Consider the following 13262-nt stretch of genomic DNA (forward strand, 5'->3'; position numbering starts at 1 on the left):
CGCGGCTCCGAGACCCCCGGCACAGCCGTGCCCCGCGGGGGTGGGCGGCGGCGGCGGCGGCTCTGCGGCACGGAGGCAGCGGGACTGCGGGGTCGCTGCCCCATCCCACCCGCAGCGGGACGCAACGCCGGCCCCAGCCCGCCCCCGACCCGCCCGGCCCCGGCACGGCACACTCACTGGTTGTGGTAGCCGAGCGGGTCGGAGATGCACAGCTCGGAAATGTCCATCAGTCCAGTTTGAGCATTCCCAGTTGGAGGAGAAAAAAAAAAAAAAAAAAAAAAAGAAGAAAGAAAGAAAAAACACAAGATAACAACTAAACTGCGGCGGGCTGGGAAGGTGGGGAGCGCCGGGAAGAGGAGCCGGCCCGAGCCCGGCGGCGGGGCAGGGGCGGCGGGAGGCAGCGCCGCTCCGCTCCGCTCCCGCACCCGCGTGCGGACACACTGACGGCGGCAGGAGGCGGGCGGCGCGCAGGACACGGCCACGGGGGATTTCGCCGCCCCGAACCCCGCTGTAGCTTTAACGCCGGGAGACGGATGCAGACGGCAGGGCGGCTATTGGCTCCCGCGCAGGGGCTGGGCTTGGACGGCGGCTGGGGGAGGCACGGCCGGGGGGGCCACCGGACCCGGCACCGCAGCGCGGCCGCCGGCACCGCGCAGCCCCGGCCCGGCACCGCTGCGCTCCGCCGGGACGGGGAGGCGACCCCCGGTCCGGGACCGCAGGAGTCGGGGCGCCGCGGGGCGCAGTGCGGGCCGGCAGCCGGGCTGCCCCTGGCGCGGGTGACACGGGTGACACGGATGACACGGGTGACACGGGATAGCGGCTCCGCTCGGTCCCGCCGCGGCAGCGCACACGCCCCTTCCCTCTCACCCAGCGGTCCGTGTCTGTGGGCAGCGGCTGCCGAGTTTAGGGTTATGCAAAAACTTGAGGTAAAGGGTGCCCCGTGGCTGCGGACACGAGCTGCCGGCGGGCGGCCGTGCGCCCACACAGCACCCCCGTGCTGGGCACAGGGCACCAGCGCGCCGCTGGAACACGCGTGTCCCGGGCGTGTTACATGCAAACACACGGCTCCACAAACACTTCGTGCGCATGCAGACCCGCGTCTCAGCGCGTCCACAGCGCTGCACTCGGAACCATCTCTTTTCCCATACCGATATCCATTGCCACAAACGTGTGCAGAAGAGTTCCCGAATCCCGTTTCAAAGCAGTGTAATTGATGTCACTTCAGTGCAATTTATGAAACCACGCTGGAATAAGTTGTGGCATGTGAGATCAGAATCGGGCATTCAGGATAATAGCACGCATTCCCAGGCACAAAAACATAGCTACAAACCCTCAGAAGTCTTCACAAACATCAAAATTGGCACATACAACTAATTTCACGAAGGACACATTTTCAAAGCTCTGCATATGTACTGACTGCTGCTAGAGTCTGTGTGTCCTTTCACAGTTCCAGCACGCATCTTCACACTCACACAACTGCACTGCATATTTACAGCACCACACCAGCACCTCTCTGAAGGTCCCTCTCCACAAAGCACAGGAGCCTCTCTGGCATGTGCCTACCACACGCAGTCCTGCAATGAATGCCTGACTCACACGGAGCTGCACCAAAGGTTCTGTTTGCCCCTTGCTACCTACTATCTACCTTTCAAACTGCACTCACAAACCTTACTTGTATCTCTCCTATGCTTCTAGTTCATGTTTAGATGTTTGATGCTCAAATATATAAAAATATCCTTAAGAGGTAGACAAAAACCAGAGGCCTTTCTAAAACAAAAAATACATACAACTATACCTGGATAAAAGCTTCATGCTCTTATACCAGGCAAACAAAATTTTTTTTAAAAGTAGAAATCAGGAGGGTATTTCTAAATATAAAACCCAGAATCTAATTTGAGGCAAAGATGTACAACACCAGGAGAAGCGAAGGGCAGACTACAGCTTTTTGGATGATGGAGGTAATACTGAATAAAAGAAAATAATAAGAATAAAAGAAAATGCAATGTGGCTCAGCTCTAAGCAATAAACACAGGATAAATGAGGCTACAACTTTTCATACAATCAGTATTCGTAGAAACTTGAGAATATTTGGAAAAGAGGGATGTAGAAATTCAAAGCCAGTGTAACTATCTCCTCTACCAGAGATCTTAAATGCATATAAAATAACGGAGTGCCCTAACTTGTCCCCAGGCCATGTGAGGACAAGTTGGGTGATTCTGATCACCTACCTTTAAAGGATGTCAAGACAGAGGTCTTTTATGGTAAAAGGTGCACATGAAGAGAGCACAGAAAACAGGTTAGTTTAATAAATGGAGACAGAGAGAAGAAGTATCTGGTTTTAAAGTACAGCAGAATCAGATTACCTGAATGTTGCAGGTGGCACAATTCAGATTATACATTTTTCCTCAACCAGAATTAATGAAACATATACACATAGACCTTTGTACACTTCAGTGATATATCATCACAGCAGAAACTCTATGATGCTTTAAATGTTGCAGAGACAAGAGACAAGCTTTAATAAGGCATTAGCATTAGTAGGGCCCAAGGTTGTACGGAATCTCACTAACCACCTCGGAGAACACCTGACCAAGTAGAGGCAAGGACAAAACCAGCACCTTTGTGTTTCCAACAGAAAGCTGAGGCCAGAGAGGGACTGACTGATGACTTAGTTGCCCCATAACAAAGATTCCTGTTATGCAGTAGGGTGAGAGGCAGGAGGAGGTGCACAGGGTCAGGGCTTAGGCAGACTACAGTTCAAGAGCAGTCAGGGTGTTTGCAGTGAGCTGATTTTGACAGAAAACAATTTTCTTCAGAAAGGTGCCCCCTGATTGGATCCTGACTGTGCAGAGATTAACTCTGGTGTAGGCCCTCAGTGAATGGGAGGCCAGAGTGGGAATGGCTTGGCAGGCGGGTCCTGCTCTCCCAATAGCTGATGTTTTAATTTTGCACTTTAACTTTTATCCAGGCTGAGGTGATGCAAGCAGGGAGCCATGAGATTGCCTGGCACAAGGTCCTCAGGGCTGAATTAACTGATATAAACAGTACAATAGTGGGTTTGTACACTGGAAATGGGCTGTTGCTGACAGAGGACTACCTGGGTGAGGTGGGCATTTGCAGAGTGGTGCAGAAATGTAATATTAATCTCTTCTGACCCAGTGCAAATGGACAAATTGAGCTTCCTCTGCCTTGAGAGTAGCCTGTGCAGAGGTCTGACCCTTCCTTTCTGAGAATGATAGAAAGGAATAGTCTCTGCTGGCTGGGCTTGATCTGCCAACCTGAATTCACTAAGAAAGAGAACAAGAGTCCTGCAACCTGGTTTTGGAAATCCAGAAGGCTTCATCCTTTGCAAACCTCCACACACAGCTGAGCTCTTCTCACAGCTTTGGCCAATTTTCTTCCTCCACAGAATAAAGAAGGAAACACTGATCTCAACATGGCTATCCTTCAGATATGTGTGGGTTTTAAAACAAGTTCCAAGACAAAGTTAGAAAGGATTGTGAGATTAATCTGGTAGATCTGGAAGCAAAAGAGCTCTCTTAGGGTAGATCCAAGGCAGAACTCCACACAGAACAGAAGTACCAGGCTTGGTTTGTGAGCACAGCCTTTGTTTGCTGCCCTGATCAAATCCTCCCCTGGAATTGCTGCTCTCTCACTGCAGGAGGGGCAGGGAACCATCCCGGCCAACTCTGTCTGTGGCTCTGAGCAGAGCCTACCCAGAGGTGCTCTGGTAAGCACTACCCTTTGGGATGACTTTCATAAGGCAGCCTCTGGCTTTTGGGGTCACCTGTTCTCCTCACTGTCCCAATGCACAGCAACAACGCTCCATCAATATTAGCCTTGGACAGATCACAATCAGAGCACGACACGCTGATGGAGTGATAGACACTATCAGTTCTTTGAGACATGCAGTATGGAAAGAAAAAAAGAAAAAGAAAAAGAAAAAGAAAAAGAAAAAGAAAAAGAAAAAGAAAAAGAAAAAGAAAAAGAAAAAGAAAAAGAAAAAGAAAAAGAAAAAGAAAAAAGAATTGTGATATATGTCTCCAATTTTCCCGGCTCTTCCAAGATATAATGGATAGAGACTTTCTTTGAAGACTTTTCTCCAGCCTTTAAGGACCAATCTGGTTTTGATAAACTGTTGTTTTACTTCTTAAAAAAAACTTTTATCATAAAATAATGATCAACTTTCCAGCAAGTTGACTGATTGATTGACAGAAATTTCATTTGGTCTAATATAGGAGCAACCTGGAAATCATGCCAGACAAACTTGATTTCACTTGCTGATAAGGTGCCTTTTTTTTTTTTTTTTGACTAAGGAAAATGCAGAAGAGGAAGAGATCTAGTTACTTTTAGGGTTTGGGATCGTGTTTTTCCCTTTTATGAAGGTTCTATTCTTGTATTTTCACAAGAAAGTGAGTGAAAGGCTGTCTATACAGGGCAAAAAAAAGATAATTAGGAGATCTGAACTGGGCTGAGCAGTTTTGTGTATACACTTTTTTATCTTGTCTGCTGGAGAAGGAGGAGATTGATGACACGAAATCTTTCCCAGCCTGTGTCTCATTTAAGTTACAGGGGGGTCATTGGGTTGAATTCAGAAGACAAGCCTTTCACACCTTTGAGGCCAACAGAACTGCCTGACCTCTCACAAGTCACTGTTACATGCCCTGATCCCTTTGCTTTGCAGGGCTATTAGCCCTAAAGAGAAACTTAGGTACTCTAAACACAGGTCCCTGATGGCTTGTAGGCTCTTGCAGACCAGTCTTCTTTATTTAAGGCTCTAGTCTATTTTCTCTTACCCAAACAAGAGAGTTTGTTCTCCCCAGAAAAAGCAATGTCTTCTTTTCTACCAAACTCCAATAGATTTTTTTTCTGTAAAGATCAAATTGGTCTTACAAACAATATGCTTCCATCTAAAGGTATCATGATGAAGCTCAACATCTATTTAAACAGAAATCAGTTTTCATGTTGTGATTTTCAAACAATGAACACCCATCTGAACATTCTTAGATGTGCTTCAAACGTTACCTAGTCTTTAGAATGTGTTACAATTCACAACTTATAGACTGCCCAATCCTACCATAAAGAGGTTGTGTGGCTTGCCCCAGATCAGTCTGAGCAGATCTGTAGCACAACAGTCTGAATATAAGTGTCTTAACCCTTACTGTCCTGCTTTAAAAAGAATTCTCTGTCCCAAAACTGTGACCTTAAATTCTGTGCTTGGATATGGTGCTAGGAGCTCTGTGCTACAGTGTAACACAGTCCTAACACTTTTAGGAGCCCTAAGTTAAGACAGACATAGTCTCTACATTGCCAGGGAAAAGTCAAAGTTTTCTTTTAATAACCATTTATAACTTTTTTTTTCATATATGGCCAATGATGCTTTGTGTGGTTGTACACCCATTTTTGTTTTTGCAGTGTTAATAGCAGGACTCAGTTCCACAGCAGAACATGTTCCTGCTGACATCTTAAATGAAAGTTCACTGCAGAGACACAAAGACAAACCAGGCAAAGGAAATCTAACTTCTGTAAAATTAAAACAGAGCATCAGAGTAAGAGGCAGGTGCAGAGTATTTTACCAAATGGGAAAGAATAAAGACAATCAGAAGAGAGACATTTCTTTCCAGATTATGGAAGAATTTGTAATAAGAAACACAGACAGAGGCAGGAGAGGAAATTATGTAGCTGGGATTATGCCTTCTGCTCTTCCTTGCATCATCAGTTAACTGGAGTATTTCGTAAGAACTTCTATCCTGTTTGCCCAGAAATCCAGCAGTGTATCTTCTTCATGTTTTGGCAACCTACTCCTCAGTCAGTCTCTGCCTAACTGTTGTTTAAGTAAGTGGACAGAAACCTTCCTCAGAAAAGACAGGTAATTAGAGAGGTAGGTTGATCTTGTATGCTTAGAAGAATAAAATAGAGAGCTGTGATACAGCTCCAAATTTGGATCTGTTGGTGATCTTTTTTCCATGGTATGTTACACTAATCCTCAGCTGGGTTACTGTAGTCAGGCAGAACATGGCCACAACCTTGACTGGAAAGGGATTTTTATTCACACTTACACCTACACATAATTTACTAGCACAGTAACTGCTACTTCCTATACTCTTTCAATTCCAGCAAAGCAGAAATTAATCCTTCCCCCTCCATGATCCTAGGCGCCCACAGGGCAGTAGCTACTTGCTCAGCTACCAGGAGGAAGGAGAGAACACAAGGCATCAAGGAATCTTTACCTCTGCTTAGCTGTTGCAAATCCTCCATCACAAGTGTGGCCTTCCTAGAATGGTGGTTCATCCTGTCAGATGGGACATAAAGCCAAAGAGCATCTTTTCAACTTTAGCTTTCCTAAAATTACACTAGCTTCAAGTCTGGTATTGCAGAAGGCCAAGGAGGATGGTCAGTAGAACAGGGGGTGCTTGTTCATTGCTCTGATTTGGGGAGATGATTAGCTGGTTTCCTCTCCAAGCCCATGCACTCCAAGCCCATCCATTCTTATCACCCTAGGACCCTAATATTCACAGTACCACCTTACTCACTGGACCAATCAAAAGAAATGCCTGTCTTGTTAGAAGAAATAATGGTTATTTACTCTTATGCTGCATGCCAAAAATGAAAACACTTTAGGCACGTGCATTGATAGTGTCGAGCATCTTAACCCAGAAAAGGAGTGGGGCTTACCAATAGTAACTCTGAAAAATTTTGGTTAAGAAAGTATGCCTACTGAGGGTCAGGCAGGGAGGGCAGAGGGTAATTTTTCCAAGTCTGCGATGGAAACACATGCAAAACAACTTATTTCCCAGCAACAGCAATGAGGTGGCTGCAGTTTGAATGCAATGATGTGACAAAAAACAGTGGATAAGTGTGCAGGTTCCTCTTAGCTGGGTTCTCTGGGTAGGTAACAGAGTTATTTTAGAACATGAGGTAGGCCGTTATAAAGAAGAAAAGCAGTGAAGGAACTTTTCTTCCCAGGGTGTAAGGGATGAAGAAAGCAAGGAGAAAGACCTTCCTTTCCCTGCAGGAGCCTCCATCTGGCCTCATCTGGGCACAGTTGATAGAAGGCTATTGACTTCACCAGGCCAGTCAGGCCAAATACAGAGGAGCTCACCAACAGTGGATCTATACAAAAGTATTTAACAGTGAGATGAACCTGCAGGTCCCAAGTGACATTAGCAAACTTGATAGAGTTTCTGTCTGGAAAAAGCAGAGATATCAGATGATCAGGACTGCTCTTCTGGTCATCATCTCCAGCCTCAGAATACTCCAGTTTCTAACAGTAATGGACTACAGGTTTTGGCTAGAACCACACATGACAGGCCAGCTTCATTCTGATATGCTGTATCAGCAGCACACCAACCTCAACTCCCCTCTGCTCTGAATCTCCAAACAGCTCAGTTAAGTACATGAACTTTTTAAAGATTTGTTCTGTACTAACTTGAGTGTTTGAAGAACTATGCAGATTTTTTACACAGCTCCCTCTTGAGTTTATTTATTACTTGAATAACATTTATTTCACTTGTTGGACAAAAGCAAATTGCTGTGGTAGATTATTTGATTAGATAGCTTTGCCAACAAACCCCATCCCAAGCTTAAGATACTTTTAAGCACCATCATGAGTTACATATCTGCATTGCATTCAGACACCTTCAAGTAAAGTGCATTAGGAAACCACTGTTCTGTCTACAACTCATTAACATTCAAACACTATGCCTACACACCATGAATGATCAAGTTTTTGCAGTACATTTTCAAAAATAAAGAGAAAAAAAACCAAGAAGAATAATCCTTGCTGATACCACAAAGCATCACTTAGAAGAGGCAGTGCAATTCAGGACCATACCTACACAATATATGAACATACAGTGTCGAGAGAGTAGCCAGTCATGAAGAGACAGATGCTGGTTACCAGATAAAAAAGCTCTTCCTTGCAAAGGAAATGAGAAGTTTCACCAGCTCAGTTCTAATTCTGTCGTGCTGCTCTATGTATTCTAAAAGACAGCAATCTTTCTCAATGTGTGGAAGTACAAGCCCCGGGACATCTTTGAAAAGCTCTTGTTGAATGACTTACTAGTCTTAAAATTTCTCGGAGATCCCAGCACAGAGGCAGTTGTGGGCAGCAGTAAAATCTTCTCCTGACAGACCCGAACATGTGTCACTGGATTTCAGCAAAAAATACCTTCATCATTCATAGTCACATGTTGCCAGCTTCACTGTTCCTATGGCAGCAGTAGAAAGGATTACTTTTCTCTTTCATTGTTAAGGCAAACTCAAATCTCAGTCCCATGTGGTTGGAGGGTGACTTTGGTGCTGCAGCCTCCTAGCAACAGGTCCTCTTGGTCTCCACATTGCTTACAAAAGAAAATTCAGTATTGGTCTTTTGCTAATCTCTCAAACACCTTTATTTTAGTGGTGATCAACAACTACCAGTGCTTCCCCTCTCTGTTCCTCTGTTGAACATAGCAATCTTCCATTAAACATTTCCAGTCAGCTGAACTCAGTAGTGCTCAACTCATATTTTAGACCTTGCCCCTCAACATTTGGCAGTATTTCATAACCACTGCAGTCAGCAACACAGTAATGTGTAGGCTTTTGTGATGTAACTTCCAGAAGTTTGTGCTACCAGGTTTATTTTGTCAACCATACAGTCTAGGGACAGCACTTCTCTTTGTTAAACCCATCGCTTTTCCAGAGTAGCAAGAAGTTAGACAGAAACAGAAGAGAAGGAAGACAGTGGGAAAGACTGTCACTGCTCCAGATAGAGGTCCACTTAATCACTGATGGTGCAGCACCCAGCGGGCCCTGCCTTGCTAATGAAAAAGAAGGTTCTAGGCAACAATACCTCCTTGAGATGCTACTTTGTTTCTAGCGGCTCATTTCATGAGGATACTCACTGAAGTGACTGGTCAAGGGGGATGTTAACGCCAGCAAAAAGCATGAGTCATTAGCCATCAACCATTTGGGCACTGAATCAGCCCATTTGGCCCTGTAACCATAGGCAGGGCAGCTGCGTTCCCCCCAGACAGACCAGTGCCTCTTCCAAAGGCACTGTGGGGATGGGGGCCATCAGCCTGCAACACGACACAGGCTGTGCTAGTACACATCCCACAGGATCAGCTGGCCAGCACTGTAAGGTGCTCAGATCATGCCTTGCATGTCCTCCTGCCAGGCAGGTAGGTTCTGCTGGTGGAGGTGGTGCTGATACTTCTCTACAGCCAAACCTAGATCACACCCATCAGAGGAGCAATAAGTATCTCCAAGGGCTGCACTAGGATACAAACCAACAACATTTAGATTTGACTGTCCACTTGCTGTTTAAGGAGCACTTTTTTTTTAATCTACTACAGTTCATACACACAAGGTACAAAAGCAACAATATAAGGTCTAAATATTTGTCAAGCTGTCAAATGCCCATTAATGAGATGCTGTAAGTCAGCTGAACTGAAAAGTGAGAGCTTACACTCCTAACTTATGTTCCCAGACTTCTACCTACACACTGTGGAGCAAAGGATAAACACTCAGATGTCTCAGTGATTAGCTCTCCCAACAGTAAAACACATACCAAAAATATAGTGTCTTAAGAATGATGTAAGAGCTATTAAATGTTTGTGGGATGTCTGTGAACATCACAGGTGTCCAGTGCTCTCAAGCAAGGATCAATGCTATCTGCAATACCCTTGGAGGTGTCCTGTAGAGATTTGTCAAAATAAGGTATGGGGCAGCCTGAGAGAACCAGAGAACTATGGCTTTGCTGGCACTGCTATACTATTTCACCCAGCCAAAACCCTTGACACAACATAAATATCCCCCAAACCCCTCTCTCTAAAAGAAGAAATTGTTCCTCTAAAACTAGGAGAAGCTGGGTCATCAGATGAGGGCAAAATTGGTTTAAAAGCCATTAAGAAGAAAGCAACCTAGGCATTCAGGAGCAATCACAGCTGCTTGGGCTGATCAGGAGAGACGGAGGGAATTATTTATTTATGGACTTCCTGCTCTCCCTGAGCGGATCTCTCCACTGGGGAAGCTTTAAGAGGAGTGGGGAGCAGAAGGCAGGTGCTTCTTGGAGTCCTCCAGAGATTTTCCTGGTCTCGGCCTCAGGAGAGTTAAACACAGTTCATGCTCAAAGCATCCTGGAGCCATCAACTTATCTTTCTCAGAGCAGGAAAGGCAAGCAAGAGCATCACACAGATCTCTGCTGGGATGAAGCACATGGAGAGCCCCAGGCACCCAGACTGCCATGCAGGCTTTGCACAGCTTTCAGCAAGATCCCTTTAGAGCAATAGTGCTTGAGTACACAGACATTTCTCTCTTCTTGTGGTTCAGCTGCTTCCCTTTAAACACAGATCAAGTGTCTCTAGGGAGCCAGCAAGCATTTAACAGACCTGCCTGATAGAAGGACCTCCAATGAGAAAACCAAGACCTGAAACTCCCAACAGACATCCTCAATTCAGTCCACATCTGAGAAAGCAACCCTGAAGTTACATGCAACCAGATTCTAACTGCACAGAAAGCATGTCAGTCTAGTCTGTATCCAAAGCTCAGCTGAACATTTTAGACTTAAGGGGGGGGAAAGACTAGCAGAGTAAACATGAAGAAATATGTGAACTGAAAAAGGTCAGCATGGAAATACAGAGTTATTGATATTGTATTAAGAATTCCTTTTCAAGATGCAATATTGTCTTTCTCAATGCAATTTCTTACTGTTTCCCAAAACTGGAGGATGAGGAGGAGTTATTCTCTAAAATCACAGTTGATAGTCTTCTATCAACTGCTCCCTAAAAGAACACACTTCAGCAGTCAGAGACGACCCTTCAAAACAAACTAAAAAAAGCTGTAGAGACAGACAGATCTGCCCAGTCAGTCAGATCTGGTAACTATCTTCTTGTTCTGGCCTTGGTCAGAGGGTCAGAGAAGGGTACAAGGGGTGGAAGCCACCAACCACTGCCAGAGTCTTTCACTAGAAGATGTTGCAGAACTAGTGTTACAGGAGGGTCACTGATGGGGATTGAACAGATTATGAGAGAGGTACAGCCTGCACTGTGTCAATTCATGTCTGCTTGCAATTCCAAATCATACACTGATGAAATGCCAGAGATTGAGATGAAAAGGGCAGGAGCAGATGGCAATCTACTGCTTTAGACACATCTCATTCAACTACCCCAGTTTATTTCTGCTCGGCCTCTGCTAGTATACCTTGCATTACTCCACACCAGTGATGCTTTTTCTCAGCTCTGGTCTCAAATCAGTACATTGTTTTGTGCCATTAAAGCTACTGCAAAGGCAGTTGTGGTAGCAAAATCACTCATTATGCTTTGGGAAACCTTTGAAAGGGAAAGGACTAAAGAGCAAGAGAGTATCATCTTCCTTAAGATCAGTGACCCAAGGCAACCTCAACATCAAAAAAGCACAAAATCTAACCATGAGGGTATTTCAGCAAGTCCTAACTGCCTCCTCCCCGGTCTGCTCCTCCCCACACTTAAAGGGATTTCTGCTACTTGTAAATATATAAAACCAGATTTGTTCTTACAGTTTATATTCCTCCAAACAAAGGGCAGTAAAAAAGGGATCTGTTTTCCTTTCAATAAAACAGGTCTTACTTGGCCTCTCAAAGGAAAATTCTTCTGCTGCCCATTCAGAGACAGGTTATGTTTTTAGAGTTGTGTAACCTTTGTTTCCCACTCTGGGAAGCACATCATTAAGCACTGACAGCTACATAGCCCTGAGAGGGGAGTGCTCCAGAGGTGGTTGCATCCCCCAGGGAGCTAGAACCAGCAAGCCTCTCCAAGCTAGGGCTCTCTGCGGAGCTGTTCTGCTTTGACCATTGACTTGTGGCTTTACAGGGGCAAACCAAATACACTTCTAGTTCATAAGGGCTGGGGTTTTTAATTTGTGTGCTTTAACATATGTTGTTTGGGAAATTCAATTAATCCCTTAGTTTGCTAAATACAGCTTTAGGTTCTAAAATCCTTCAGAGTCTGTAGTGTCCTTTACCCCTTCATGCTCATATGCCTTTTTTATTTCCCTTCCAACTTGCTAAAATAAAATAAAAAAAAATTAAAAAAAAATCCATTTTGATTCTGTTCCTGGCCACTTGACCTTGCTTTTGGGTTGGCACACCAACTTTCCCTGCCACAATGGTCAGATTACAAAACCTAAATAAGAACATTTCCCTCCCTGCTCCCTGGGCACAGGCAGCCCCTGATAGTATTAGTGATGCCCAGTGTTCACATCCTCTCATTTCAGGCTTTCTTTGCATGAGAACATTACCACAGTATAATTCAAAGTACAATTTGAAATAGATTAACTTAAACTAGTGCAAGAGGCACTCATTACTATCGAAACTTAATCTGTTTAGACAACCAATGAGCAAAAATGAAACATCCTCAAACTGGCAGGAGAGCATCCATAATTGGGATTTTCAGTAGTTTAAATGGATTGTTCCAAAATCAATGCAATTTAAAGTGTACATCTTACTTGTATAGAAAAGATATTCTCTGAACTGAGGAAACAACAGCACTGGTGGAATAAATGACTGCCTGTCCAAGAGTGCAACACCCATTAGTGACTACTACAAAGCAACAGGAAGAAGTAGCAGGGGAGGTAAGGTCACTTTCTTGCACACAGCCTGTTAGGAAATACTGCATTCAAATTGACTGCCTACAAGCACCCAAGAAAGAGCATCCAGAAGTGACAGCCAGGTAACAAAAGTTTCAGAGACATCCCAGTATATTCAGGATCCTCCCTTGCCTGGGAAACAGGAGGGGAAAAGAAAAAAAAAAGCACATGTGGGTGCTGCTTTGGAATGTTTTCTGCTGCTCATGCAGCACATGCATTACACAGAGGTGCAGGGTTGCAGCCAGCAGAGGATGCAGATTAGTTCTTGTAAAGAGAGCTGTGGACAGAGCAATAATGTACATCTGGCAGCACTCCTGCCCTCTGTCCCTGCCATGCAGGGCAGCCCACAGAGCCCTGTTATGAAGAAAAACCTCTCAGAAGATGCCGGAGCCTTTGGGAGAGGCTGGGGCAGAATTCCTTCCTGTCAAACAGCTCTCCGGCCCAGGATGTGACTGCGGCTGGCCAAACACGTCAGCTAATGAAGATTGAGGCAGGCAGGCAGAGACATCCCTTCAGCCTGTTAATCCACTTAGGGAAGGAGAAGGGAAACCTGAGCTGAATTCCTCTGTTCCCTGCAAGGGACTCTACTGTCCTGGCTTTAGCACTCTAGGCAGAGCAAATCCAGCCAGAGATGGGCCACGGAAAGCTCTGAGTGC

At 45.1% G+C, this 13262-nt stretch overlaps 1 protein-coding gene across 2 annotated transcripts in view; it reads right to left on the reverse strand.

The window, feature by feature from the left end:
* Nucleotides 1–13262, reverse strand: part of ESRRB (estrogen related receptor beta) — a 128533-nt gene that overhangs the window by 82227 nt on the left and 33044 nt on the right. The window contains exon 1 of one of the 2 annotated variants that reach the window (XM_071426756.1): nt 178–488. The exons of the other annotated variant lie outside the window; for it this stretch is intronic. Within the exon in view, the coding sequence (XP_071282857.1) occupies nt 178–227 (50 nt within the window). The 5' untranslated portion in view covers nt 228–488. Of the gene's footprint in view, nt 1–177; nt 489–13262 lie in introns of those variants that run through there. 2 annotated transcript variants of the gene reach the window in all.

Source organism: Agelaius tricolor, unplaced genomic scaffold (genome assembly GCF_023055355.1).
Source record: "Agelaius tricolor isolate 1412-34295 unplaced genomic scaffold, bAgeTri1.0.p SCAF_5, whole genome shotgun sequence".
Lineage (NCBI taxonomy): Eukaryota > Metazoa > Chordata > Aves > Passeriformes > Icteridae > Agelaius > Agelaius tricolor.